We start from the raw sequence: 27,725 nt of genomic DNA on the forward strand, positions 1-27,725 counted from the left end.
TAGCTCACAACAGTTTGGAGGCTGCTTTACCCAAGGTAAAAACTAAGATATAAGGACAGGACAACAAAAAAGAAGCGTCCAAACAAAAAAAAAAAAAGAGAGAGAGAGAGAGAGACCTCACTTAAAAGTAGGAAAAGGTTCAGGGCACACAGTGTCTGTTGGACTGAATATTTTATTTCAACAGACATCCCTGGTTTTAAAAAAAAAAAAAAGATGGAGGGAGGGGGGGATATCATCACACCCAACAGGGAGCAAAACTCCCATCCAAGAACTCAGAGCCTCTTCTGAGGCATCACTTGAGTCTTTGCTAGCTCCAAGACAGAAAGGAGCTGAATTTTCTAACTTTTGTTAAGAAAAATCTATCAAATATGTTCATTCTCGCAGAGGCGAGGGCTGGGTCCTCAGGGAAAGAGATCCTGGGCTCGGATCAGCTGGGGTCCCAGAGATGAAGCTGGGGGCCGAGCCAGCTGGGCTGCAGGAGATCCAGAGGCAGTCAGGTCCAGAGCCCTAGAATCCGTATTTGGCTTGGGTCTGCCGGCGGCTGAGCTTGTTCTCCGACCAGGTGTTCTTCAGCTCCAGCTCCCGCTCCTTAGCCTGTGCAAGGGAGAGGGGGAAGGGGAGAGTCACACCAAGGCTCTAAGAAACGAGCTTCTCTTGCCTCTGTGTGCTTCCCAGTTTAAAGTCTTTCTGCCATCAAAACAATTATGAGGAAAAAGTAAATCCCTTGAAGGATTTAATTTTCTTATTCAAGCAGAAGGGGAGGACCCTCAGAAAGCAAAGGAATAGGGTTCAAGCAGAATTTCAAGAATGCTGGTCCTGGGACTTCCCTGGTGGTCCAGTGGCTAAGACTCCATGCTCTCAATGCAGGAGGCCAGAGTTCAATCCCTGGTCAAGGAACTAGACGCCACATGCTGCAACCAAGAAGCTGCATGCCACAACTAAACCCTGCATGCGCAACGAAGGCCTGTTGTAGTCAAATACATAAATAAATATTAAAAAAAGAATGCTGGTCCTTCCTCAGCTAGATTTAAAACGGAAATGCTCAAATGGGAAACGAACAAATGAGAACTTGAATTTGGCGTCTGAAAGGAACACAATCCGCTGCCTTGGATACCTAACAAGCCACGTGGGGGAAGACAGCGTTGAAGACCTGGACAGGTCCAAATAGGACACCTACCAACAGTAACTTAGTCTGGAGCCGCTGTGTCGCTGTTGTGTTGAATACAGTATATATGGCACCCGAGAAATTCACACCACTTTAGAGCACAAATTGAAGCTGAAAAACTGACTGGAAGGTACAAGAATTGATGCTTTCCCCTCCTGACTGTGGCAGCTCCTAGCTCTAGACTGCATTCTGGGAATGTACAAACGCCACCCTAGAAGAGGGGCTCCTCAACCCCACCCCCACCTACTCCCCTGGGTGGAGTAGGGTGCTGAGAGTTCAGATTTAAAAAAAGACGCTACAGGGGAACAGCAAGCAAAAAATAATTTAAAAATAAAAACAAAAAATTTAAAGACACTACCCTTAAATTCTTTCCCTACAAATAACAAGATAGGGTAAGGGTACAAAGGAGTCAATGAAAAAGAAGGTGAAAATATGGTAAGAACAATGAATGCAAGTTCTGGCACTGAAATCGCCAACCAGCATATACACTATCTGAAAATGACCAGGAAAGAGTCTCACTCCTTCTGTACTTTTGACAGCATTTAGTACACTAGATCTCAAAAAAATATTTAATGACACAATAAATATTTGAAAGCTGCCAGGTCCTATCAAATAAATACCAAGAAATATTCCAATTCCAAAAGATATTTTTAGATTATCTGTAAATCTGAATTACTTGCACTGATGTTTCCTGCCACAGAAATGAAGAACACAAAACCAACCTTACCTCCTCATGAGGTGTATGTTCTGCTAAAAGTCTCTGAACCAATTTTTCTTTCGTTTTTTAAATTATCAGATGAACTTGTATTTAAAAGAACCTTATAAGAAACCATTTCACCCCCTCTCTTATGTTTTAAATACCTGAATGTTCATTTACAGTTTATTCCAAGCACCTGTACTTGAGTCTTACATGAAGTGAGCCTGAGGCAGAGTAGGATAATTCTGAAGGACACATCCCCACCTAGTGGCCATGTGGAGAACTGCGGAGGGTGCCCGCTGGAAGCAGGTTGTCTGACAGGCTTCCAGCCAAGATCTCAGCCTTCAAATCCCCAGGTTTACAGGGATCCTGCCTAGCAGGCCAGGGCCCTCAGGCCTCTCACCTGATGAATCAGGTACGTAATCTGGTGTTTCCGCCGCTGCTGGCCTGTTGGCTGCTCACCTTTCTTCTGTAAGGGAAGAGAATAATCATTAACACATTGAAAGAAAAGTGGAAGTTTCTCACTTGCCCCAATGCAACAAGGATGGGTATTAAGAAAAAAACTACACAGCCCAAATCCTAGGGGGAAGAAGTCATCTTGGAGCAGTTTTTAAGTCTGTATACTTACAAGATAGTTATTTTTACTAAAGTTATTATGCAAAAATCTCAAGCTCAGAATACTTGCCTACAAGAGTCTGCCAATATCCTCATTAGACTGGAAATACTTTGCGGTCAGGGCTGTCTTCTGTATCTTTGGTAACCCACCACCCTCAGCACCAAGAATGGGGCTCTGCCCACAGTGGACAGCTGACACCAGCTTTACCGCCTGCAGTCCATCTAAAGCAGTTTAAAGGTCCAGGAGACCTCCCTCCCTTCTTACTTCCCGCCACCTCCTCTGCCCTTAAGGGCCCCTTCATCTCTGTCCACTTCTCCCCAGTCAGGCCAGATGTCTAGCCTATCTCCTGCCTGCTGCTTACTAAGCTCTCTCCCATCCATCACCTTGGGCTGAAACCCTACTCCCTCATTCTAGTAAGTACCAACAAGCAGCTTCCCTGGAATTAGGTTTTCACAATCACCACGCCTCTCCAATTCTCAGCCTTCACCCATAACTGCGCTGAACCCCTACCCCAACTGTGATGCAAATGATTTACTGTCAGAGTCTGTATTGGTCTGGGCTTTCACTCTGCGGTTTTCCTGTCCTCTGCCAGTGCTAGTCTCAGACTAGAAGCTTCCCAATCAGCCCCACCCAACTCCCAAAACTCCTCTCTGGAGCCTCCTCGGCACTTACGTAATCAATTTGCACCATAATCATTTATACTCAAGTGTCCTTAAAACTCTTTTTCTCAACTACACTCTAAACCTGTCAAGGACAGGAACTGCATCCTTCTCTTCTTTTTTTAAAATATAACTCAACACAATGAGATAGTGGGGAAAATAATAAAAGACTTAAACCTGGGAAAACAGCAGACTCCAATTCCCTGATGCTGTTTAATGTCATTTAATATGACGGTTAAAGATGACAAACATAAATCGTCCAGCTCCATTCCTGGTTCACAGTGAGCACCAACAGCAGCTGTTACTATGTGAGGATGCCTCTCCACCCAGTTAGTGGAGCATGCTCTCCTAAGTGGCTTTTCCGGTAAACAGTGATGGATCTATGCTGATCTAACCACAATCCTTTGCTCTGTCCTGTATGACCGCCAGCACTCAGTTAAAACAAATGGCTGGGGCTCAGATGGCCATCTGTGGCCAAAAAACAAAGCAAAGAAAATGGGGGGAGAAGGGCATAAAATGCCCGACCTTGGCCTTGCTGGTGCTGGGCTAGAATCCAGGCTCCCCCACATCTTCCCCGCTGTGGCAGGCTCATCAATGTCCACATTTGCTGTACTCAGCTAGTAGGTGAAGAGATGTTCATCATACTGACTGAAGAAAACTAGCACTGAGAAGGTAGGAGAGTGGTGTGGGAACTGTGAGAAATAAAGCATCTGCAAAGACCACAGCTGGGTTCAATAAATAAGAGAAAGAAAGGGGAGAGAAGGGGATGCACACTCAGAACCCAGGACCCCAGGACTTCGGAGGCTCTGTTGTGCCCACACCTCAATGACGTGCTGCACCAGATCCCAACTTAACAGGCTGGAAGGGGGTAGGACAGCAGGAAGGAGCCACACATACTGAGACCTTCGCAACTGCAGGACAGGAAATGGCTCCAGCCGTCCAGTCTCAGCAACCAGACTACCATATAGATAGAGAGCGAAGTGCTGCAAAATTCTGCAAAGTAGAAGCTGTGTCTGGGAGGCTTGGTGTACACTCCAGTACCAAGGGGAACACGTGTTTGCTAAAGATGTAGGGACAGTAACAATGAGGTGAGGGGTCAGATTCTGCTTTGGGGACTCCCAAGGGGGCCACCCAGTAGACCTTTCTTTCCCACTTACTTTGCTGAATGATTTCATGGTTTTCTCTTCTGTCAATGACTTGGTCATCCACTGCTGGGCCCCACTGAGCTGGTCGTCACCTTTGATCTCCACAAAGTTGATCTCCTCCCTCCCTCGGTTCCTTTTGCCCTGCAGCCGCTTAAACTGGAAAAGGGGGGAGAAATTCAGGAGTCGAGGGTCTGGGTAGGGGATCAGGAGATGTCACCAAGGACCCAGAGTTCATGGAATGATTTTGGGGCTCCCCAATTCCACTGCACCCTTAATTCTCTCTGTGCAGTATGTCCTTTCACCATGCCACCTACCAAGCTGACAGGTGAAAGGCTACTTCTCACAAGCTCTCCTGGCCTCAGGAAAAAGAAGGCCAAAATGTATTCCCAAACGTGAGTGCAGAGATTCACTGGTATGAATTTTACTCAAATTGTGTATAAATTGTATATGCCTAAAAGAACTGCACACTATTTTCAAATTAAGAATTAAAGGTACAAAAACAATCCTAGGATTTCTCTTCTAAAAATCAGTTCTTTTAACATGTCTGTTCTTTCTCATTGGTTCAGTATCACCAAATCAGCAGACCACACACCAGATTAGACATTAGAGGAGAAGGCAATTCGAGGTGGAGAGAGAGGAAGCCTCAAAAAAGAGCCTGGCAAAATTTCCAGGAGACTGCTACTCTTTCCCCTTCCTCCGAAAGAAAGAAAAAGTATCACACTGTTAAGTCACCAGAAGATGTGCTGAGGAGTGTAGGTGAAGAGGAATTAAATTCAAGAACACTTGGAAATCTGCAGTGAAGCCTAGGTTGTGGTCTGAGCATCAGCAAGGCCTCTCTCTACCCATAAGGAGCTGACTTTTGCCACTGGATAAGTTCCCTGCTGCCTCCTAGGCTTAGAACAAAAAGGGCCTAACTACTGAACTTGTCAAGGAGGACATACACAGGAAAGTGGACGAACACAGGACGAACCACAGGCAGAAGTTTACAAAGTTTCTGTGAAAAGGTGAGGAGAATGTTATTTTTATAAGACCTTGCATCCCCTATTTCTCCAACCCACTCCTGGTAGGCTGCGGCCTCCCTACAGATGGAATACTTTATCTCCTGAACATGCCTGGACGGTCGCAGAACACGAGGTTTTTATCTTCCCTTGTGCCGAGTTGGGGAGAGGCTCAGCAATAGGGAATAATACAGTGATGTGAAACACAAGGTTATTTACTGTGGCTGCTGTTCCCTCCCCAAAATTCACTCTCCCCGTCTCTGTCAGTATGATTGAACCCAACATTTTGGCTGGGCATAGTACCACCCAATGAAAAGACTACTGCGTTCTCTTGCAACTAAATACGGCCATATGACAGGTTCTAGTCAGTAAGATAGAAGGAAAAGTATTCTCAGGAACTTTCAGGAAGTCTCCTAAAGGGGGAGGTGACTTTCTGTTTCCACTCTGCTGCCTGGTGTGCAATAATGATGGGAGTGGCCTTAGCTACATTCTTATTTTATCGAAGGGGGCTGGATCTTGACAACTTTTTGAAGCTGCCATACCAGCCTTGGCCTGCCTACCTCTAGCCTTCTTTTATAAAGGAAAAAGTTAACCTCCCTTACATATGCCATTATTACCTGAAGTTTCTCAGTTATATGTTCAAACCAAATCCCAAATGAATACAGCTTTTTTGCTTTTTTTTAAAAAAAAGAATTTCCTTTAGCTTCAGACTTGAAACCTGGTGTCTAGGGGTCAAAGATGGTCACTTTGGCTTTATTAACTTACTGCTTCGTCATCAATGAAGGACGCATCTGGGGCAATTTCCTGGGGGGGGACCAGAGCCGGGTCCTGTGCGGGATAGTAGCCACCACTGTAATAATCCTGTAGTCAAGGAGGAGAGAAAACACACCAGCTGAGGGCACAGTGCAGAGAACGGAGAAAACCTCACCCAAGAGGCAGTGGTGATACCCACACCACAGACCCCTCAAGCGGACCAGCCAAAGCACAGATCCTAAGGACCTATCCTACAACTCAAGAACCAGAGTTTTTTCTGATCTACACCATCCAGACAGATGGATTTTTTTTCTAGGGTAGAGATACAAGAAATAAAGACATTCTCTCCTGCTTCAATTCACAGCCTGCTCCCTTAGCTGCTTCCCCAGCATGACTCCTACTGCTGACCTCTACCGTGCCTCAGCCGGGCTCCTCCTGCTCAGAAGACCCCAGGACGCTCCAGTGTGAGCAGAGAGGAGAAGGCATGAGGCATGCTTCCTGCTCCTCGTTGGATCTAGCAGCCCTGGGCACGGGGGACTCCCTCCCCTAGCAGGCAGGGAGGTTGCAGATCTCTGATAAAAATAAACCACCATAAGGGTGGTATGGAATTGACAAAACTGGGAACAAACCAGGTTTGCATTACCAGATTTTCAGTTCAGGAATTGATGACGCCCCTTTAGAGGTGAGCTGGCCAGATGTTGCTGTGGACCGTGGAGGAACAGGGGTGAAGGCAAGGGCAAGGCCCCTACTGTGGCCAACTCAGGCAACTGCAGGGCTGAGAAACTATTTCCTCCCTGCCTGCACTTTTCCCTAATTCTTCCACTTTTGCCCAAAACTCCAAGAAATGCTCCTCTAAGAACATTCATTTTATACATGAAAAATAAGGTTTAATATTAAATCAAAATAATACATTAAAAAACAGAATAATTAAAGCATTAATTTTCATTTAAAGTATTGACAAAAAACATACATTTAAATTGAAGGGCCCCCTAGAGTAATTAGAGTGCTTTAATTTGCACTGACTGCCTTCATGGTATCTGTAACTGCATACAAAATCCCAACTGTTATTCATTGGCTGGATATAAACTAGTGGTTTCTTACATTTTTCTCTTTCTTTGCTAATGAGGTCAAAACATTCATCTTCCTCCTTCCAACAACACTGAGGGGAGACACACTGTCCCTGGTCAGTCTACAGGACACAGCAAGGCTTAATGGCAAATAGTTTTCAAAGTCTTTGATCAGAACAGAGAGCCCTCAAAGTCCACCTACCATGGGTCCTTACGTAGGCCTAGATTGTAGATAAGAGTAACAATGACCACTCAGAGAATCACTGAAGTCTTGAAACCATCACACACTAGCAGGAAAACTTCCTAAGGCTGCCCAGCCACAGCTGCCTCTGATCAACAACCACCATGGCTGTGAGTCCCCGGACTCCTGCGAGCCCTCTCCATCTAAGCAAGCTCTGACCACTGGAAGTCTGTCTTAAACTACTCACAACCTGGCCTCATTATATTCTCACCCTCTGAAGCCCTGGAGAACAATTTAAACAGCTCTTCCACATAACATTTGAATAAAATTTCTCATAACCATTTACTGAGCATTTGCTATGTTACCAGTATAACCCTTGTAGCAACCCTGAAGTTCTATCATTCTCCCCATCTTAGAGCTGAGAAATCTGAGATTCAGAGGGGCAGATAAGTAATTTGCCCCAACTCACACAGCTTGAGATTCAAAATCTAAACCCCACTTCCTGTCTCTGCCTAAACTATGGTCCCCCAGTGTCTTCTCTCCAGAGACTGATGTTAGTCCTTTGACTTCTCATGTCTCAGTCAAGGCCTCTCACCATTCTCCTATTCCCTTTGCATTCAACTCTCCAGACTTCCTCCTCTCCCTCCCCACTTGCTATGTTCTCAGCACTCCCCACCTCCAGAACTCTCCTTGGACTCACTGCTATCTAGTCGTCTATGCCAAAGCTCTCACATCCTCCTCACCCACGTGTGCAGAAGTTACCCGGGATCTCTAGGATTAGAGACTGCTCTTCTTCCACTTTCTCCCTATACCTCTCATCAGCTCCTACAATGACATTTTGTGTTCAGAATAAAGGGATTAATTGTGTGGTTCAACCTGTCAGGCTTCGAGACTTCGGCAATTTTAGATCAGTATGGTTCAGCATAAAGGCATAATGTTTTGAGACCCGATAAGGAAAACCAAGACACCAGAAGACTCATTAATTCAGCCAAAGTGATGCCAGAGAGGCCGATCACAGGCTCAAAACTCTCCCGGACTGCCAAACTCCAACATTCCCTGGCCTGCCCTCCCTGCCGCTTACCCACCTGATAGTAAGCACCAGCGGCATTGGCATCGCCATATGTGGAAAACTGATTGTAGCTGTAGTCATCCCCAGGCTTAGGCATCCAAGGGGCCCCACTTGAGCCTGCTGCCATCTTGAATTCCAAGGGGGCATTGGCTGCATCGTCCTGGAAGGCCGGCTCTGGTTCTGTGCCTGGAGGCAGCTCTTCGGGGACAGTGGGAACGGGGTAAGGGTATGGCTCAACTCCAGGCGGCTCGGCCTTCTCAGGGAGGGAGAAAAAGTTCTCAGGGGCTACTTCCTCATCACTGTCGTCCTCCTCCTGCGTGATCTGCTTTGTCACCTGCAGGGCAGCACTCTTGGCGGCAGCCTTGATAGCTGAGGGCGACGGAGTGGTGGTTGTGGTGCCCACAACGGGGGCAAGAGAAGAGGACTTGGTCTTAGAAGCTTGCCTGGAGGGCTTAGTGTCAGAGGAGCCATCCGAGGGTTTCCGGGAGAAGGCATGGGGCAGGAGCAACCTGTTAGTCTCTTTCACAGTCAGGTTTTTAGGCTGGGGAAGCAAGGCGGACAAGCCAGCCCCCTCACTGGATCCCTGGTGACCCAAGTTTGGGTAAGGAGGGAAGAAAGGTGGCAAGTGAGGTGTTATGATACATGCTACTGACATTAAGAACAAGCATTACTGTTACATGCTCCAGCCTAAAATCTTACCAGCCCTGTTCTGTCTGACCTTTGCCCACTAAGGTCATCCAAAGTGACTGGACTCCTCCTACCTCAGGCCCTTCTACTGTCCACTTCTCCCAGCTCCTCTATCACAAAACCTTTCCCGATTTTTTTTTTTTTTTTTGCTAATATGATACATTTAGTAAATACATTGTCTTTCTTCTCCAAAAGCCCAGGGCTCTCTCCAGCTTATCAATGAACATCTCTCAGTATCTTGAAGGTTCCTCTTAAGCATGGCAACTCCCTGCTTCCTTTGGATTGCCACTCAAAGTCAATAGCAAGGCTCTGTCCTAAAAAGACATTCATACATCCCGCCCAAAGTTCCCTCCCTGCCCAAGGAAAGCCCTAGAGATGTGGTATATCCAGCTTGTTTATGCCAGAGTCAAGCATTTAACTTATCAATTTGTAAGCTAACTGGCTCAGTCCATCCAGAGTTGCTGTTACTCCTAAGAATCTTTCGGATTCTGCTTTATGTAAAACAAGGCCAGCTGGCCTACCTGTAGGGCTGAGGGAGGCACTGGTTTGAAAAAGGAGATGGAGTTGGTGTCACTTATGGACACTGTGTCACTGTCCTGGAGTAACCATGTACTTCAGCACTCTCGGCCAAGAAATGCCCAGAGTGAGTAAACTAGGGCTTCTGAATCAAGCAGTCCAGGCAGAACTGTTCACCCCGAAAATGGGCTCTTCTCCCTGCTGTCTGTGTTCACAGACTTAGGTCATTCTATCCTGGCAGACGCCAAAGGCTCAGGCTCATAAAAACCAGACTGAGATGGAAGATGGAGCACATACATCCTTCAGGCTCCCTTCGAAGCGTGTGACTTCTCAGCCACATCTGGGATCATGGCTACATCCCTCTGCAGTGCTTGGTCCACACTCTGCCTCATCAGCTCAGAGGTTCTCTATGCATGCATCTCTTCCTACCGTCTGGAAGGCTGCTCTTTACTCCTAGAGTGCGTTCTGAGCCAGAGTCCTCCACCTCTTTAGTTGCCAGTTCACTTCCTCCAGGAAGCCATTCTGACAACAGGCGACAACTGGCTTCATTCAGTCTCAGCAAGTGAGTGTCTTTCATGATTCTTCCTCCGTATCCCACTACAGACATGGACACGGCATCACTCTCATCAGTTATCTAACTTCCATGTGAATTTGTCCTTCCAGGACCTCCCAACATGGGATATGACGCCTTAACAGACTCAGGGAAGGGGCAACCTCAGGATCATGTACTGAATTAGGAGACAACGACCTTACAAAGCAAGAGCCGCTTTTGCTCTTCCTGAGACATACAATTGACATGAGGTCAGAGGGCGTGTAAATCACTGAGTGTGGAGCTGAATAGGAAGAAATTCCTGGGAGGCAGAATAGAGGCCCTGGGACAGGGGAAACAGGAAATGGCAGTGTGAGCATCTCCCAGCACTGTCTGGTTAAGGACTTCTGGTCTTTATGACAAAGCAGCGGCTGAAGGCTGCAGGCAAGAGCATGGACTCAACAGTCAGACCGCCTCAGCCTGACCTCAGCTCTGTCCCCATGAGTTGTCTGACCCTGGGCAAGTTCCTCAAGGTTTCATTCTCCTCATATACAATACAGGAATGACAGTAACACTCTGATTTAGGTACTATTAAGAGGATAAAATCAGTTAAACACTGGTATAGCACTTGGTACTATTTAAGTTTCTTTTCCAGGTTAAAAATAAGACTGGGAGAAGATGGATAATTTTAAAGTTCAGATGTCCCATAACACTATTTTGACCAATCCATTTATTCTACTGTTCCTAAATAATCCTTTTACCTGAAATGTAATAAATCAAACTGAGTTCCAATTCATCTCCCTACCACGCCTGTCCTCTAGGAGAGGCGACGCCAGCACACTAAAGTCAGTGAACAGTGAGGGGAGGGGAGAAAAGCACAAGGTCTGATGTTACCTGGAAAACAAAACTACACTCAAACAGGCAGTCCTCGGTATCAATATCTGCATTTGCTCAAGCTTGATTTGGAAACTTCCCATCTTCCAGGAAGCAATATGGGAAGAAATGGCTTCTGTCACAAAGCTTACCTGAAGGACAGTTTTCTTCTTTGTGGGTTCATCTTCCTCAGAATCTGACTAAGAGAAAAAGAAACAAAGTAAGGCCTCGCTGTTTAAGGACAATAGGGAAAGCACTCACCTTAAATGAAGCAGAAATAAAGGCCTGGACAACAGTGGCTATCATCTTGTCTGGGCCCTTCCTCTGTGTGAGGGATGTATCTCCCAGGACCAGCCAAACAGCTTCAGAGAATGAGGCAGGCATTGACCTCCCCTGGTCACTCATTCTCAAACCCCCAGACCTGTTCCAGAGCCTTTTGCATCAATTTTGTCCTTTAAATTAAGACTACTTCCTCTCATTCAGTCTTTGGTGGAAAGAAAAAGCTATACCCATTCTTCTTCCTATAAATCTGTCCACTAGAAGATAAATGGCATTTGGCCCACAATCTCACCCAATCTCAGCTTCACTTCTAAAACCACTTATATAGACTACATAACCACAGGGCCGGGGCACTCCTATGGGATTAAGTGGTGTGTTAACTACTCTTCTATGAGACATTAAAGGTCAAAGCCATTGGAGAAATCCATTCCTCTCCAAGTATGATCTATTGTTTAAGTATGCCAGACAGAGTCGTTCACGTCCAGGAAGAAGGCAAATAAATGATGACTGTGAGAATTTGGGGCAAGAAGGGAGGTCCCTCTGTGTTATCCCTCTGATTCATCAGGATTGTTTCTAAAACAAGCTCTCACACTGAAAAATGGCCAAACTTTTAGTTCAACATCAGCTCCTCAGCCATCTTCAACTATCAGAAAGATGCAAGGCATATGAAAAACGAGCTGTAACATTTTATTTTAAAAAATTAATATCCAAACTGAGAACTTTAAAAGTTTTGCATTTGTTGTTAAGACCCTGGTTTGGGGCACCTGTAAATAAAGGTGATTAGGCAGAAATCTAAGATCCTTTCCATCCCCAAGATTTTAAACAAGTAAAATTCTCTGCCTATTTTTTTCAACTGAACCTCATATGTCACAAGTTCCCCACAGGATTCATCTGCTACAAGGACCTTTTGGTCATCATTACTCAGAACCTACTGTATGCAAGACACTGTGCCAGGCACTATAGACACGGCTCCAACTGGTGTCCTGTGGCTGGGCTACACATATACTACGATGCTATTCATCCACTCAGGCAGCAGGACAGGACTTGCAGCAGGCGGAGTCCTGGCCCACTGATTTCCAGAGGCACAGCCTGGACTACTTTCTCCACTGTGCTTCAAAGAGTTTCTTATATACCAAGACATGGAAAAAGTACCAGCCCTCAAGAAACTTGAGTCCAGTAAGAAGAAAGACAAGTACCCAAATAATTGTAATAAAAGCAGTTAAGGATAAGGGCATCAACTGTGACTCCAAAATCTCCTCAAAGAACCGGCCAAGCCTCCACGTGTACTTCTTCCACGGAAGTCCCCCACCTTGTCACTCCTCCTGCAGGGTCCTGGATGACTGCCACCTCTCACTCTCCTGTCAGTGTGCACTCTGCTCCTCCTGACCTGAAACTCTGAAGTCTTCCTAAAGCAGCTCACCTTGCTCTCCTCACTGTGTCCCTGTGTTATTTATTGTCTGGGGTGGCATCAGGCTAACAATGATTCATCTGTGCTTGCTCTGTAAATCCTGCATTTTTCATGTGCATATATGCTTGCCTTACTAGAACTAACACCCAAAAAAGAAGTCCTTTTCATTATGGGGCACTGGAATGCAAAAGTAGGAAGTCAAGAGACAGCTGGAGTAACAGGCAAATTTGGCCTTGGAGTACAAAATGAAGCAGGCCAAAGGCTAACAAAGTTTTGCCAAGAGAACATTCTGGTCATAGCAAACACCCTCTTCCAACAACACAAGAGAAGACTCTACACATGGACGTCACCAGATGGTCAACACCGAAATCAGATTGATTATATTCTTTGCAGCCAAAGATGGAGAAGCTCTATACAGACAGCAAAAACAAGACGGGGAGCTGACTGTGGCTCAGATCATGAACTCCTTATTGCCAAATTCAGACTTAAATTGAAAAAAGTAAGGAAAACCACTGGACCATTCAGGTATGACCTAAATCAAATCCCTTATGATTATACAGAGGAAGTGACAAATAGACTCAAGGGATTAGATCTGATAGACAGAGTGCCAGAAGAACTATGGATGGAGGTTCATGACATTGTATAGGAGGCAGTGATCAAGACCATTCCCAAGAAAAAGAAATACAAAAAGGCAAAATGGTTGTCTGAGGAGGCCTTACAAATAGCTGAGAAAAGGAAAGAAGCAAAAGACAAAAGAGAAAAGCAAAGATATACCCATTTGAATGCAGAGTTCCAAAGAATAGCAAGGAGAGAGATAAAGCTTTCTTGGTGATCAATGCAAAGAAATAGAGGAAAGCAATAGAACGGGAATGACTAGAGATCTCTTCAAGAAAATTACAGATACCAAGGGAACATTTCATGCAAAAATGGGCACAATAAAGGACAGAAATGGTATGGACCTAACGGAAACAGAAGATATTAAGAAGAGGTGGCAAGAATACACAGAAGAACTATATAAAAAAGATCTTCATGACTCAGATAACTATCATGGTGTGATCACTCACCTAGAACCAGACATCCTGGAATGCGCAGTCAAGTGGGCCTTAGGAAGGATCACTAGGAACAAAGCTAGTGGAGGTGATGGAATTCCAGTTGAGCTATTTCAAATCCTAAAAGATGATGCTGTTAAAGTGTACTCAATATGCCAGCAAATTTGGAAAACTCAGCAGTGGCCACAGGACTGGAAAAGGTCAGTTTTCATTCCAATCTCAAAGAAAGGCAATGCCAAAGAATGTTCAAACTACTGCACAACTGCACTCATCTCACACGCTAGCAAAGTAATACTCAAACCAAGTGAGGCTTCAACAGTACGTGAATCGAGAACTTCCAGATGTTCAAGCTGGATTTAGAAAAGGTAGAGGAACCAGAGATCAAACTGCCAACATCCACTGGATCATCAAAAAAGCAAGAGAGTTCCAGAAAAACATCTACTTCTGCTTTACTGACTACACCAAAGCCTTTGACTGTGTGGGTCACAACAAACTGTGGAAACTTCTTAAAGAGATGGGAATACCAGACCACCTGACCTGCGTCTTGAGAAATCTGTATGTAGGTCAAGAAGCAAATTAGAACTGGACATGGAACAACGGAAAATGAGGTTGGAAAATGAGTACGACAAGATTGTATATTGTCACCCTGCTTGTTTAACTTATACGCAGAGTACATCATGCAAAATCCTGGGCTGGGTGAAGCACAAGCTAGAATCAAGACTGCAGGAAGAAATATCAATAACCTCAGATATGCACATGACACCACCCTTATGGCAGAAAGCGAAGCGGAACTAAAGTGGAGACTGAAAAAGTTGGCTTAAAACTCAATTCAAAAACCTAAGATCGTGGCATCCAGTCCCATCACTTCAAGGCAAACAGATGGGGAAACAATGGAAACAGTGAGAGACTTTATTTTCTTGGGCTCCAAAATTCCTGCAGATGGTGACTGCAGCCATGAAATTGAAAGACGCTTGCTCCTTGGAAGAAAAGCTATGACCAACCTAGACAGCATTTTAGAAAGCAGAGACATTACTTTGCTGATAAAGGTCTGCCTAGTCAAAGCTATGGTTTTTCTAGTAGTCATGTATGGATGTGAGAGCTGGACCATAAAGAAAGCTGAGTGCCAAAGAATTGATGCTTTTGAACTGTGGTGTTGGAAAAGACTCTTGAAAGAGTTCCTTTGACTGCAAGGAGATCCGACCAGTTCATCCTAAAGGAAATCAGTCCAGAATATCCATTGGAAGAACTGATGCTGAAGCTAAAGCTCCAATACTTTGGCCACCTGATGCAAAGAAATGACTCCTTAGAAAAGACCCTGATGCTGGGAAAGATTGAAGGCAGGAGAAGGGGATGACAGAGGATGAGATGGTTGGATGGCATCACTGACTTGATGGACATGAGTTTGAGCAAGCTCCAGGAGTTGGTGATAGATAGGGAAACCTGGCGTGCTGCAGTCCATGGAGTTGCAGAGTCAGACACGACTAAGCGACTGAACTGAACTGATCCGTGAAAATGCAAAAAATGTATACTAACTAAAATTTTTTAACAGAATTCAAGAATTATTATTCTCTCTGGTCTGCCAAGAGGTCAAACACAATCCAAGAAAAGCCTTAAGCCCCAAACACCCAAGCATTTTTGACCTTTTCTCTCTGTTCCAAACTCCACTGCCTCAGGGTTTACTGACCATTTCCCTTTTCTTTTTTTTCCCCTCACTCCTCCTTCCCTTGTTTTTTGACTATGAAGACTTTCTCCTTTTCAGCAGACCACACAGAACCACCTTACTGTGGGGTACACAAGGCTGTCATGAAGTCCCCCAGGCATGTTTAAACTTTAACATCTTAGGCAATATGTCCAATGGAAACAATCTGAAAAGAAAATGTTATCAAGTTTAAGACGATTACATTCATAAAACCATACAAGCATATTTTTATTTTTCAGATCTGTGACAAACAAAAAGTGGCTACTCTGAAATTGTAGGCAAACTGTCCTATGGCTAATAGAATTGAAGGCCAGATCAGCTGGGGGAAGAAAATTCAATTTTTCCTTAAATGTCACAGACTGTTTCCATTATACTGTCAACCTAAGTTTAAAGCTTAAAAGCACACACACGAAAAACTGTACAAAGATTTTAAGAACACCTTATTAATTCCGGATTTAGAGGACTGCTACGGTTACTCACAATCATCCTTCTCTCTTTGAACATCTTGTACTAATCTACTGAGCCCCATTATAAATCATCTCATGATGGGCACAAATAGGACTCCCTAAAACAGAACACTAAGACCCTCAAAAAATGTGCTGAACCCCTAAGCCCTTCTTAAGACTATTCATCTTTGAGAGAGGGGCAGAAATAAATCTTTACCTCTTAAAGCTGACTAACAGGGCTCTGAGACATTCAGTACCACACCTGGGCCACAGAGGAAGTCCAGGGCCCTTGGGAGAGCAGGGAAGCAGAATGAGAACCACTCGCCCTCTGAGTTAACTTTAGCCAACCAAAGAGGCTGGAAACATGGAACTCACTGGTTCATTATGGGAAAGAGGCTGAGAGGCCACTCAAAGGACTTACGGGCATGTGTGGGCTTGGATGAAAACAGGAAACCAAAGAAAGCTCAGCAAGGAATTATCCAAATACCTCACACACAAAAATAAATTTCAGTTCAGAGTACTATAAAGGAGGAGATGAGTAATCCAAGATGTGCCATATATCTACCAGTCATGGGGTCAGGGGCTCTCTTAGAGAATTCAAAAGGAAAATTAATTCAGCTTCTATCAGGAACCAACTGGAGGCAACAGGATCAGCCTAAGCACAGTATTTAATTTAGACACAACGAGAACTTCCTTGATGGTGAAAGGTACATGACCACACTGGGGTTTTTTTCCCCTTTATCATGGTAAAGCATATATAACATAAAATGTATCATTTTAACCATTTATAAACATACAATTCAGTAGCATTAAGCACATTCATAATATTGTATAACCATCACCACTATCTGTCTCCAGAACTTCTCCTCATCCCAAACAGTAACTCTGTACCTACTAACAATAATTCCCCATTCCCCAGTAACCTCTATACTACTTTCAATCTCTTCATTTGCCTACTCTAGGTACCTCATACAAATGGAATCATATAATGTGTCCTTTTGTGTCGAGCTTATCTTACTGAGCATGTCTGCAAAGTCCATCCATATTGTAACATGTATCAGAACTGCAGTCCTTTTTAAGGTTGAGTAATATTCCACTGTATGTACATACCACTCTTTGTGTATCCACTCATCTGTTGCTGAAAATGTGGGTTATTGCCACCTTTTGGCTACTGTGAACAGTGCTGCTATGAACACTGCTGCTGCTGCTAAGTCGCTTTAGTCGTATCCGACTCTGTGCGACCCCATAGCCGGCAGCCCACCAGGCTCCGCCGTCCCCGGGCTTTTCCAGGCAAGAACACTGGAGTGGGTTGCCATTTCCTTCTCCAATGCATGAAAATGAAAAGTGAAAGTAGCATACAAGTATTTGTTTGAGTCCTGTTTTCAATTATTTTCACCTAGGAGTGAAACTGCTGGATCATTCTAATTAACTTTTTGAGAACCCACCAAACTGTCCTCCACAGGACTATATTAAAAGGTCAACTCCTAGAGTGCTGAAGACCAGCGAAAGGCGATCTAAGTGGGTCTGTGTCATCTGACCCAGAGAGGATGATGATGCTAGAGATACAGGAGCACCCAGGGCTGGAAGAAGTAGGCTGGGCCAGAAAAGGCATTCCCAGGTTTTCGAGACACAAACTGGCCGTGTCTCTTAAGAAGGAAGTGCTGCATTTCTTTTTGGCCTCCTAAGAGCCTGCGCCTCAGTGGCCACCACTGTCCTCTCTGTTCCAGCTGCCAAGAGTGACAAGACACACACCGCCCGAGACTGCTGAGCAAGAACGGAAACAGACATTTCCCATTAGGCCAGGCCCAGCGGGATCTGCTCACTCCCCATGGCAGCTCCCTCTTATCTCCCAGGCTCTGGTTCTGACAGACTCCCTTTCCAAAAAGCAATCACTAGTTGCCAGGGCCAGAGGCCAAGAAGGAAATCTGAGCCCAAGCACAGACCACCGCCCCACCACCAACCCCCCAGGCTCCAAACTCTAATCACTTACACACTCCTCTCTGCTATTATCCCAATTAGCTACATTCATCAACGGTTTTCCCCTTTGGTCTCAAATATGTTCTTACATCTGCCTGTTCAGTTAGGGCATCATTTTCGCTTCCACTTTTGCACTCCTCATAGTACCATTTTCCTAGTTCTGGTTGCTCAAGACTCTTCTATCTTTTGATAGGAACTATGATAGAAAATGTGGAAAACTCAGCAGTGGCCACAGGACTGGAAAAGGTCAGTTTTCATCCCAATCCCAAAGAAAGGCAATGCCAAAGAATGCTCAAACTACCACACAATTGCACTCATCTCACACGCTAGTAAAGTAATGCTCAAAATTCTCCAAGCCAGGCTTCAGCAGTACGTGAACCATAAACTTCCAGATGTTCAAGCTGGTTTTAGAAGAGGCAGAGAAACCAGAGACCAAATTGTCAACATCCGCTGGATCATGGAAAAAGCAAGAGAGTTCCAGAAAAACATCTATTTCTGTTTTACTGACTATGCCAAAGCCTTTGACCGTGTAGATCACAAATGAACTGTGGAAAATTCCGAAAGAGATGGGAATACCAGACCACCTGATTTGCCTCTTGAGAAACCTATATGCAGGTCAGGAAGCAACAGTTAGCACGGGACATGGAACAACAGACTGGTTCCAAATAGGAAAAGGAGTACATCAAGGCTGTATATTGTCACCCTGCTTATTTAACTTCTATGCAGAGTACATCATGAGAAACGCTGGGCTGGAAGAAGCACAAGCTGGAATCAAGATTGCCGGGAGAAATATCAATAACCTCAGATATGCAGATGATACCACCCTTATGGCAGAAAGTGAAGAGGAACTAAAAAACCTCTTGTTGAAAGTGAAAGAGGAGAGTGAAAAAGTTGGCTTAAAGCTCAACATTCAGAAAACTAAGATCATGGCATCTGGTCCCATCCCTTCATGGGAAATAGATGGGGAAACAGTGGAAACAGTGGCTGATTTTATTTTTGGGGGCTCCAAAATCACTGCAGATGGTGATTGCAGCCATGAAATTAAAAGATGTTTACTCCTTGGAAGGAAAGTTGTGACCAACCTAGACAGCACATTAAAAAGCAAAGACATTACTTTGCCAACAAAGGTCCATCTAGTCAAGGCTAGGGTTTTTCCAGTGGTCACGTATGGATGTGAGAGTTGGGACTGTGAAGAAGGCTGAGTGCCGAAGAATTAATGCTTTTGAACTGTGGTGTTGGAGAAGACTCTTGAGAGTCCCTTGGACTGCAAGGAGATCCAACCAGTCCATCCTAAAGGAGATCAGTCCTGGGTGTTCATTGGAAGGACTGATGCTGAGGTTGAAACTCCAATACTTTGGCCACCTCATGCAAAGAGTTGACCCATTGGAAAAGACCCTGATGCTGGGAGGGATTGGGGGCAGGAGAAGAGGACGACAGAGGATGAGATGGCTGGATGGCATCACCGACTCGATGGACATGAGTCTGAGTGAACTCCGGGAGTTGGTGATGGACAGGGAGGCCTGGCGTGCTGCAATTCATGGGGTCGCAAAGAGTCGGACACGACTGAGTGACTGAACTGAACTGATGATAGAAAGGAACACAACATACCTGGGAGCAAATACGACTTCTGCTCCTCTCAAACTATGTGATTTTAGCTTTGTTCTCTAAATTCCTATATCCTCACCTGTAAACCAGGGGTAAGGCTTAACTTAGAGAGTCACTGATGTGCCCAGCACAGTGTCAGACACTGCACAGGTGACCCACAGATGTTGGTGCATTCGTCTTTCCCTTTCTATCTAGGGCTAAATCCTAGTTAAATTCACCGCAGTCAACTCTTAACAGAAGTGACCAAAATCAGTGAAATTTCAATTTCATAGCTTCAAATCCTTCACTACCTGGGTAAGCAATTTGAAAGGACGCCTAACACTAATCCAAGTAACTCGGAAATTTCTATTTGCGTTGGAAGGCACATTACATGACAGAAAACCCTTAGAGCAAACGTATTCCTCTAATTTTGCTTTTTTGGTATCCTAATTTTAGAAGTCTGCATCTCCTAAGCCCACAAAATCAGCGGGCTGATTTTCTTAACAACTGTTCAGAAAAAGAACAGTAAGAAGGGAAAAGGAATGATGATTTCCCATTTTATGGATCATTCCTAATTTTTGACTCACATTAAGTCAAAAGCTGACTGAATTTGATATTGAAACGTACATGGAGAGAGAATTTCCCGTGTTCCCTGACTGTGGCTGATCGATGAGCTGACTCAAATCAAACCAATCATAATCTCTCTCCCAGAAAACCAGACCAGAACTAAAACTATAGTTCAGTCTGGGCCAGTCACTAAAAGGAAGGAATGAAAAACCAAGGAGGTATAGGTGGCCCTCTTTCGTCCGCAACAAAAGTTAAGAAGTGGAGGAAACTGGTCTGCAGACAAAGAAGAATGAATTAAAGGTGCAAACAGAAGCTGTGTGGGTCCCTGACAGATCTCCAACTCCTGATTCCAGGCCCTTTCCAGGGTACCTCAGTATATTTATGATGTATTTCTACTTATGCTAGCTTGGAGCAGTTTCTGATACTTGTAACCAATTAAATCTAACTAATCCCCAACCTGCTCTACCTTTGTATTCCCCAAATAAATAGCACCACTACCCTCCCAGCTGCCTGAGCCAAAAGGTCAGCCTTGACCCCTCTCCTTCACCCACGCTGCTACTGCTAAGTCGCGTCAGTTGTGTCCGACTCTGTGCGACCCCATAGACGGCAGCCCACCAGGCTCCCCCGTCCCTGGGATTCTCCAGGCAAGAACACTGGAGTGGGTTGTCATTTCCTATTCCAATGCATGAAAGTGAAAAGTGAAAGTGAAGTCACTCAGTCGTGTCTGACTCTTAGCGACCCCATGGACCACAGCCTACCAGGCTCCTCCATCCATGGGATTTTCCAGGCAAGAGTACCGGAGTGGGGTGCCATTGCCTTCTCTGCCTTCACCCACGACATCCAATCAATTCCCTGGTCTTACCACTTCTCCCTCCAAAAAAGACCTGGAACCTCCAATCCTCTCCATCCCCACCACTCCCTTGTCTTACACTGTCTCTACCAGTCTTGCTCCCTCCAGATCTTTTGGCACCCTGTGATCAGAGGGTTCTTGCTCAGACTTAAGGGCTTTTCACTACCCTAGAATTATGCACAAGGGCCTTGGCATCGTATCCAAGGCCCATTATCATCTGGCCTCAATCTCTTTCTCTCTAGCCTCTGCTCTCATCACTACCCCTGCCCACCACGCACTGCAGCCATGGTGCGTTACTAAAGCTCCCCGCAAAGTGTTTGCATTCTCTCATCTCTGGGCTTTTGTACATTCTGTTCCCTCTGCCTGATGTCCTCCTCTTCATCACCTCTTTCTCTGGCTACCTTCTGCTCACTTGTCATATCTCTAAAGTGTAGACATCATCTCCTGAAAGCCTCCCCAACCTCTAAAGGTGATTAGTGCCCCAAAGGAGAGGTCCCGTGGCACCAGCTCTATCGTGGTCCTCCTGATCTGACCTTGCCTGTCTCCCCCCACACAGACCATCAGCTCCTTTTACAATAGGGTCTATCATGCTCACTACTGTACTCAGCTCCTGGCACAGAGAATCAGCTCAACAGTGAATGAAGGAATGAACGAGAGTTCAGAGTTAATTGATCCTACTTCAGCACCAAATTCTAAAGGAAAATTATTTAAGGAAACCTAATTCATTCACTTGAAAAGCAGAGACATTACTTTGCCAACAAAGGTCCGTCTAGTCAAGGCTATGGTTTTTCCAGTGGTCATGTATGGATGTGAGCGTTGGACTGTGAAGAAAGCTGAGCGCCGAAGAATTGATGCTTTTGAACTGTGGTGTTGGAGAAGACTCTTGAGAGTCCCTTGGACTGTGAGGAGATCCAACCAGTCCATTCTGAAGGAGATCAGCCCTGGGATTTCTTTGGAAGGAATGATGCTCAAGCTGAAACTCCAGTACTTTGGCCACCTCATTTGAAGAGCTGACTCATGAAAAGACTCTGATGCTGGGAGGGATTGGGGGCAGGAGGAGAAGGGGAAGGCAGAGGATGAGATGGCTGGATGGCATCACTGACTCAATGGACGTGAGTCTGAGTGAACTCCGGGAGTTGGTGATGGGCAGGGAGGCCTGGCATGCTGCGATTCATGGGGTCGCAAAGAGTCAGACATGACTGAGCGACTGAACTGAACTGAACTGAACTGAATTCATTCACTCAGATGTTTACTGAAAGCCCAATAAGCACAGGACACAGAGCTTAGAGCCACAGGACCTTAGACCCACAGATATTTCAAAGGCTAAGGTCGCCCTTACCTATTCACCTTAGAACTTTCTTAGGCTACCTTTCCCAGGAATTACATGTTCAGAAAACAAAACACTAACTTGTACAGAACAAAAATGGGAAACTGAACCAGTTTATTATTAATTATCCATCTCACAATTTATCTCAGGAATTTAGCAAATTATACTTACAAAGGAGGGATAGTTAAAAGTCCTCAGAATTTTCCACCACTTCAGCCAGCCTAAATGGAAGATTCTACAGTCTCTACCAGCAACTTTTCCTGATGCTACCTCTGAGGACCTAAAAATGAGTCTTTCAACTGTCACTGTGGAGGGAAGCAAGCTGGCTCAAAGTGCCATCTTCCCCCATATATAGCAATTAGGCTGAAAGGAAATTTGGGAAGAAAACTGTGAAAACAGAATGCCCCCCAAAATGAACCTATTTTCCTCTGTCTTAGGAACTTTCCTTTGTTCCAGGTTAAATCAAGAGCAAACTTAAGTTCCAATGGAGCAAAAGAAGGCTTTTTGGAACCCTAGACTTAGAAATAACAGACTTGGGTAAAAAAGAAGGGGAAAATAATTTGGAAAAAGTTTGGAACAAGGTAGTAAGAGAGATTCTGGAAATACCTTCCATAAAGAATCCATATTCATTTGAATTCATTCACCCAAAATATTTAGATAGTACTCAGTATGTGCCAGGCATTGCTTTAACCACTAGGAATTCAGCAGTGAAAAAAATAAACAATAAGCCCTGTCTTCATGGAGCTTGTATACTAGCAAAAGAGAGAGGCTAATAAAATAAACAGCATGTGAGACGGTCAGTATGTCATCTCATACACAGCAAGGTAATGCTCAAAATCCTCCAAGCCAGGCTTCAATAGTATGTGAACGGTGAATTCCAGACATGCAAGCTGGATTTAGAAAAGGCAGAGGAACCACAGATCAAATTGCCAACATCCCCTGGATCATCGAAAAAGCAAGAGAGTTCCAAAAAAACATCTACTTCTGCTTTATTGACTATGCCAAAGCCTTCGACTTTGTGGATCACAATAAACTGTGGAAAATTCTGAAAGAGATGGAAATACCAGACCACCTGACCTGCCTCTTGAGAAACCTGTATGCAGGTCAGGAAGCAACAGTTAGAACTGGACATGGAACAACAGACTGGTTCCAAATAGGAAAAGGAGTACATCAAGGCTGTATATTGTCATCCTGCTTATTTAACTTCTATGCAGAGTACATCATGAGAAACGCTGGGCTGGAGGAAGCACAAGCTGGAATCAAGATTGCCGGGAGAATCCATTCGCCCTTTCTTGGTCCTACTTGAGCTTAGTCTCCGGTACCACTGTGCAGACTGGGTCAAGTAGAACCAAGAAAGAAAGAAAAAAAAAAAAGATTGCCAGGAGAAATATCAATAACCTCAAATATGCAGATGACACCACCATTATGGCAGAAAGTGAAGAGGAACTAAAAAGCCTCTTGATGAAAGTGAGAGCAGAGTGAGAAAGTTGACTTAAAGCTCAACAGTGAGAAAACTAAGATCATGGCGTCTGGTCCCATCACTTCATGGGAAATAGATGGGCAAACAGTGGAAACAGTGAGAGACTTTATTTTCTTGGGCTCCAAAATCCCTGCAGATGGTAACTGCAGCCATGAAATTAAAAGACACTTGCTCCTTGGAAGAAAAGTTATGACCAATCTGCTGCTGCTGCTGCTAAGTTGCTTCAGTCGGGTCCGACTCTGTGTGACCCCATAGACGGTAGCCCACCAGCCTCCCCCGTCCCTGGGATTCTCCAGGCAAGAACACTGGAGTGGGTTGCCATTTCCTTCTCCAATGCATGAAAGTGAAAAGTGAAAGTGAAGTCACTCAGTCGTGTCGGACTCTTATCAACCCCATGGACCGCAGCCTACCAGGCTTCTCCGTCCATGGGATTTTCCAGGCAAGAGTAATGGAGTGGGGTGCCATGGCCTTCTCCATATGACCAACCTAGACAGCATATTAAAAAGCAGAGACATTACTTTGGCAACAGAAGTTTGTCTAGTCAAAGCTATGGTTTTCCCAGTACTCATGTATGGATGTGAGAGTTGGACTATAAAGAAAGCTGAGCGCCGAACAATTGATGCTTTTGAACTGTGGCGTTGAAGAAGACTCTTGACAATCCTGTGGACTGCAAGGAGATCCAACCAGTCAATCCTAAATGAGATCAGTCCTGAATATGCATTGGAAGGACTGATGATGAAGTGGAAGCTCCAATACTTTGGCCACCTGATGCAAAGAACTGACTCATCTGAAAAAACTCTGATGCTGGGAAAGATTGAAGGTGGGAGAAGGCGATGACAGACAATGAGATGATTGGATGGCATCACCAACTCTATGGACATGAGTTTGAGTAAGCTCTGGGAGTTGGTGATGGACAGGGAAGCCTGGCATGCTGCAGACCATGGGGTTGCAAAGAGTCGGACACGACTGAGCAACTGAACTGAACTAGATGGTGATAAAGTATCTTAGATGGTGGTGCTATGGAGAAAAATAAAAAAGTGGGGTGGGGCGGAGTGGGTGACAAGTTACAACTGAAATAGGTCAGCTAGCAAGTCCTCACTGGGAACCTGTCTTTTAAACCCAGATTTGAAAGAGGTGAGGGAGAGAACATTCAGACATCTGTGGGGAAGAGAACAGAAATAGCCTCCGGGCCGATTTGGAAGTCTGAAAAAAAGCAAGGGCGAAAATAAGCTTCCCTCTGAGGGTTACCAGAGGTGAGCAAGGCATGGACCAACTGACCTTTTAGAAGTGAAAGAATGGGAAGAACGCCAGATAACTCTAAAGTATTACCTGCCCCTAGGATGTTCAAGCTGGTTTTAGAAAAGGCAGAGGAACCACAGATCAAATTGCCAACATCCGCTGGATCATAGAAAAAGCAAGAGAGTTCCAAAAAAACATCTATTTCTGCTTTATTGACTATGCCAAAGCCTTTGACTGTGTGGATCACAATAAACTGTGGAAAATTCTGAAAGAGATGGGAATACCAGACCACCTGACCTGCCTCTTGAGAAATTTGTATGCAGGTCAGGAAGCAACAGTTAGAACTGGACATGGAACAACAGACTGGTTCCAAATAGGAAAAGGAGTACATCAAGGCTGTATATTGTCATCCTGCTTATTTAACTTATATGCAGAGTACATCATGAGAAACGCTGGGCTGGAAGAAACACAAACTGGAATCAAGATTGCTGGGAGAAATATCAATAACCTCAGATACGCAGATGACACCACCCTTATGGCAGAAATTGAAGAGGAACTCAAAAGCCTCTTGATGAAAGTGAAAGTGGAGAGTGAAGAAGTTGGCTTAAAGCTCAACATTCAGAAAATGAAGATCATGGCATCCAGTCCCACCACTTCATGGGAAATAGATGGGGAAACAGGGGAAACAGTGTCAGACTTTATTTTTCTGGGCTCCGAAATCACTACAGATGGTGACTGCAGCCATGAAATTAAAAGACGCTTACTCCTTGGAAGGAAAGTTATGACCAACCTAGATAGCATATTCAAAAGCAGAGACATTACTTTGCCAACAAAGGTCCATCTAATCAAGGCTATGGTTTTTCCAGTGGTCATGTATGGATGTGAGAGTTGGACTGTGAAGAAAGCTGAGCGCCGAAGAATTGATGCTTTTGAACTGTGGTGTTGGAGAAGACTCTTGAGAGTCCCTTGGACTGCAAGGAGATCAGCCCTAGGATTTCTTTGGAAGGAATGATGCTCAAGCTGAAACTCCAGTACTTTGGCCACCTCATGCGAAGAGTTGACTCATTGGAAAAGACTCTGATGCTGGGAGGGATTGGGGGCAGGAGGAGAAGGGGAAGGCAGAGGATGAGATGGCTGGATGGCATCACTGACTCGATGGACGTGAGTCTGAGTGAACTCCGGGAGTTGGTAATGGACAGGGAGGCCTGGCGGGCTGTGATTCATGAGGTCGCAAAGAGTCGGACACGACTGAGTGACTGATCTGATCTGAGGATGTCTCTTCTATCTCCCAAGTTCTCACTTCAAAAAAGGTCTTCAATTTTTCTGATCCAACATTCAGAAAACAACACAAGCTTGGTTGCCTCTTCTATATGTAAATGGTGAAACTGAAGCATAGGCCTGCAGTTCAGCTAAACTCTGCATCTTCACTCTGTCCTTCACCAGGTAAGATCTTACACATTGGACACCTGTTTCTCATCTGTAAAAATTAGAATGTTATCTCTCACAGTTCTGTGGCAATTCAAGGAAAGGGTCAATGCCTGGCAAATAATCTGTACTCAATAAATACTGAATTTCTTCCCTAACTTCGCTCAAAAATAGAATCCAGGATTCCTATCCTTTCTGCTCAGACCCTGATGCTTTTAAGTTCAGAGGCAAAGCAAAAGATTAGTTCTGAATGTTGGCCAAGGGCTCAGGAATTGTCTCCTGTTACCTCTTCTAATGCCATATTTTATGCTGTTGTGAGTACATCGGGGGTTTGGGGGGGGGGGGGGGCGGGGGGAAACTTCGATGAAGATGCAACAGAGGGAATGCAATCAAGGATCCCTGGGCCTGGCCCTGTCAGTGTCAGGGGATGGTATAAGGCCTTTCCGCGGGCGGGTCCAGTTTGGAGAAACACGCAAGGACAAGTACCCTAACTCCCCAAGCCGACAAACTTCAGCTGGACTAATCGCACAGTACCAGGGATCCAGTGGTCTGGAATCAACGGATGCATTTACAGGAGAGAGTCTCCGAGCCTCCACAAGTCCCTCCCACAGCTGAGCCCATGCCCAAACCCAATGGACAGTGGGGGTGCCCTCTCCGGATACTCACATCCCCTTTATGCAACTCTGGCGCCGCAATCTTCACCGGCTCTGTCCTCTTCTTTGGCTTCGGAAGCCCCAGGGGGGGCCCGGCACCGCCGATAGGGGGGGGCAGACTGAGGCCAGGGCCTCGGGGCGAGGGCAGCCCCAATCCGAGCCCCTCCCCAACTCCCGCCGCTTCAGCCGGGCTCACGCCTGGAGGTGGGGGGAAACCTCCCAGGCCGAAGGGCAAGGGGGGAGGAGGCTGGAGCCGGGGGTCGCCGGTGGGTGGGGGCAGCAACAGCGGCGGGGGAAAGGCTGGGGCCAGCATCTGGGGGGGCGGAGGCAGCAAGGCCGGACCCTTGGGTGCGGGAAGAGAAGCGAACAAGCCCCCTAAAGTGGGCCCAGGTGTAGGGGCCGCCGCCTCCTCCTCCTCCTCCGGCTCCGGCTCAGCCTCATCCGGCTCACTTTCATCGCTGCTGGCGTAAGCAACCAGCGACATGGCGCCGCCCGCCTTTGGGGCGCCCTTGCCGGCAGACGAGGCCTACTTGAGACCGGGGATGTCCGGAGGCCTAGTGTGCCCCCCCAACTCGGCGGGGAGGGGAACCAAAAAGCCCGCCTTCTCCGTACTCTAGGGCTAGCCCCGGCAGAAGCCCATGCCCATAGTTGATTTCTACCGAATAAGGCTTCCCTCTTCACTTAAGCTCCTAGTCCCGGGCAACTACACACAGCTAATGGCCGCCGAGTCACTCCGCCTCCTCCTCGCCTCACTAACATAAGAACTACAACTCCCAGAGAACACTTT

At 45.6% G+C, this 27,725-nt stretch overlaps 1 protein-coding gene across 1 annotated transcript; it reads right to left on the reverse strand.

The window, feature by feature from the left end:
* On the reverse strand, positions 1–27,708 carry PRCC (proline rich mitotic checkpoint control factor). Its single transcript, XM_027529844.1, has 7 exons — positions 26,952–27,708; positions 11,108–11,155; positions 8,367–8,933; positions 6,046–6,141; positions 4,295–4,438; positions 2,266–2,331; positions 1–594 (listed from the first exon to the last, which is right to left on the reverse strand). Exons 1-7 carry the CDS (start codon positions 27,420–27,422, stop codon positions 508–510), a joined length of 1,479 nt encoding a protein of 492 aa, XP_027385645.1. The 5' UTR covers positions 27,423–27,708; the 3' UTR covers positions 1–507.
* Positions 27,709–27,725: the final 17 nt, after the last annotated feature.

The sequence above is a fragment of the Bos indicus x Bos taurus genome, chromosome 3 (genome assembly GCF_003369695.1).
Source record: "Bos indicus x Bos taurus breed Angus x Brahman F1 hybrid chromosome 3, Bos_hybrid_MaternalHap_v2.0, whole genome shotgun sequence".
Classification (NCBI taxonomy): domain Eukaryota; kingdom Metazoa; phylum Chordata; class Mammalia; order Artiodactyla; family Bovidae; genus Bos; species Bos indicus x Bos taurus.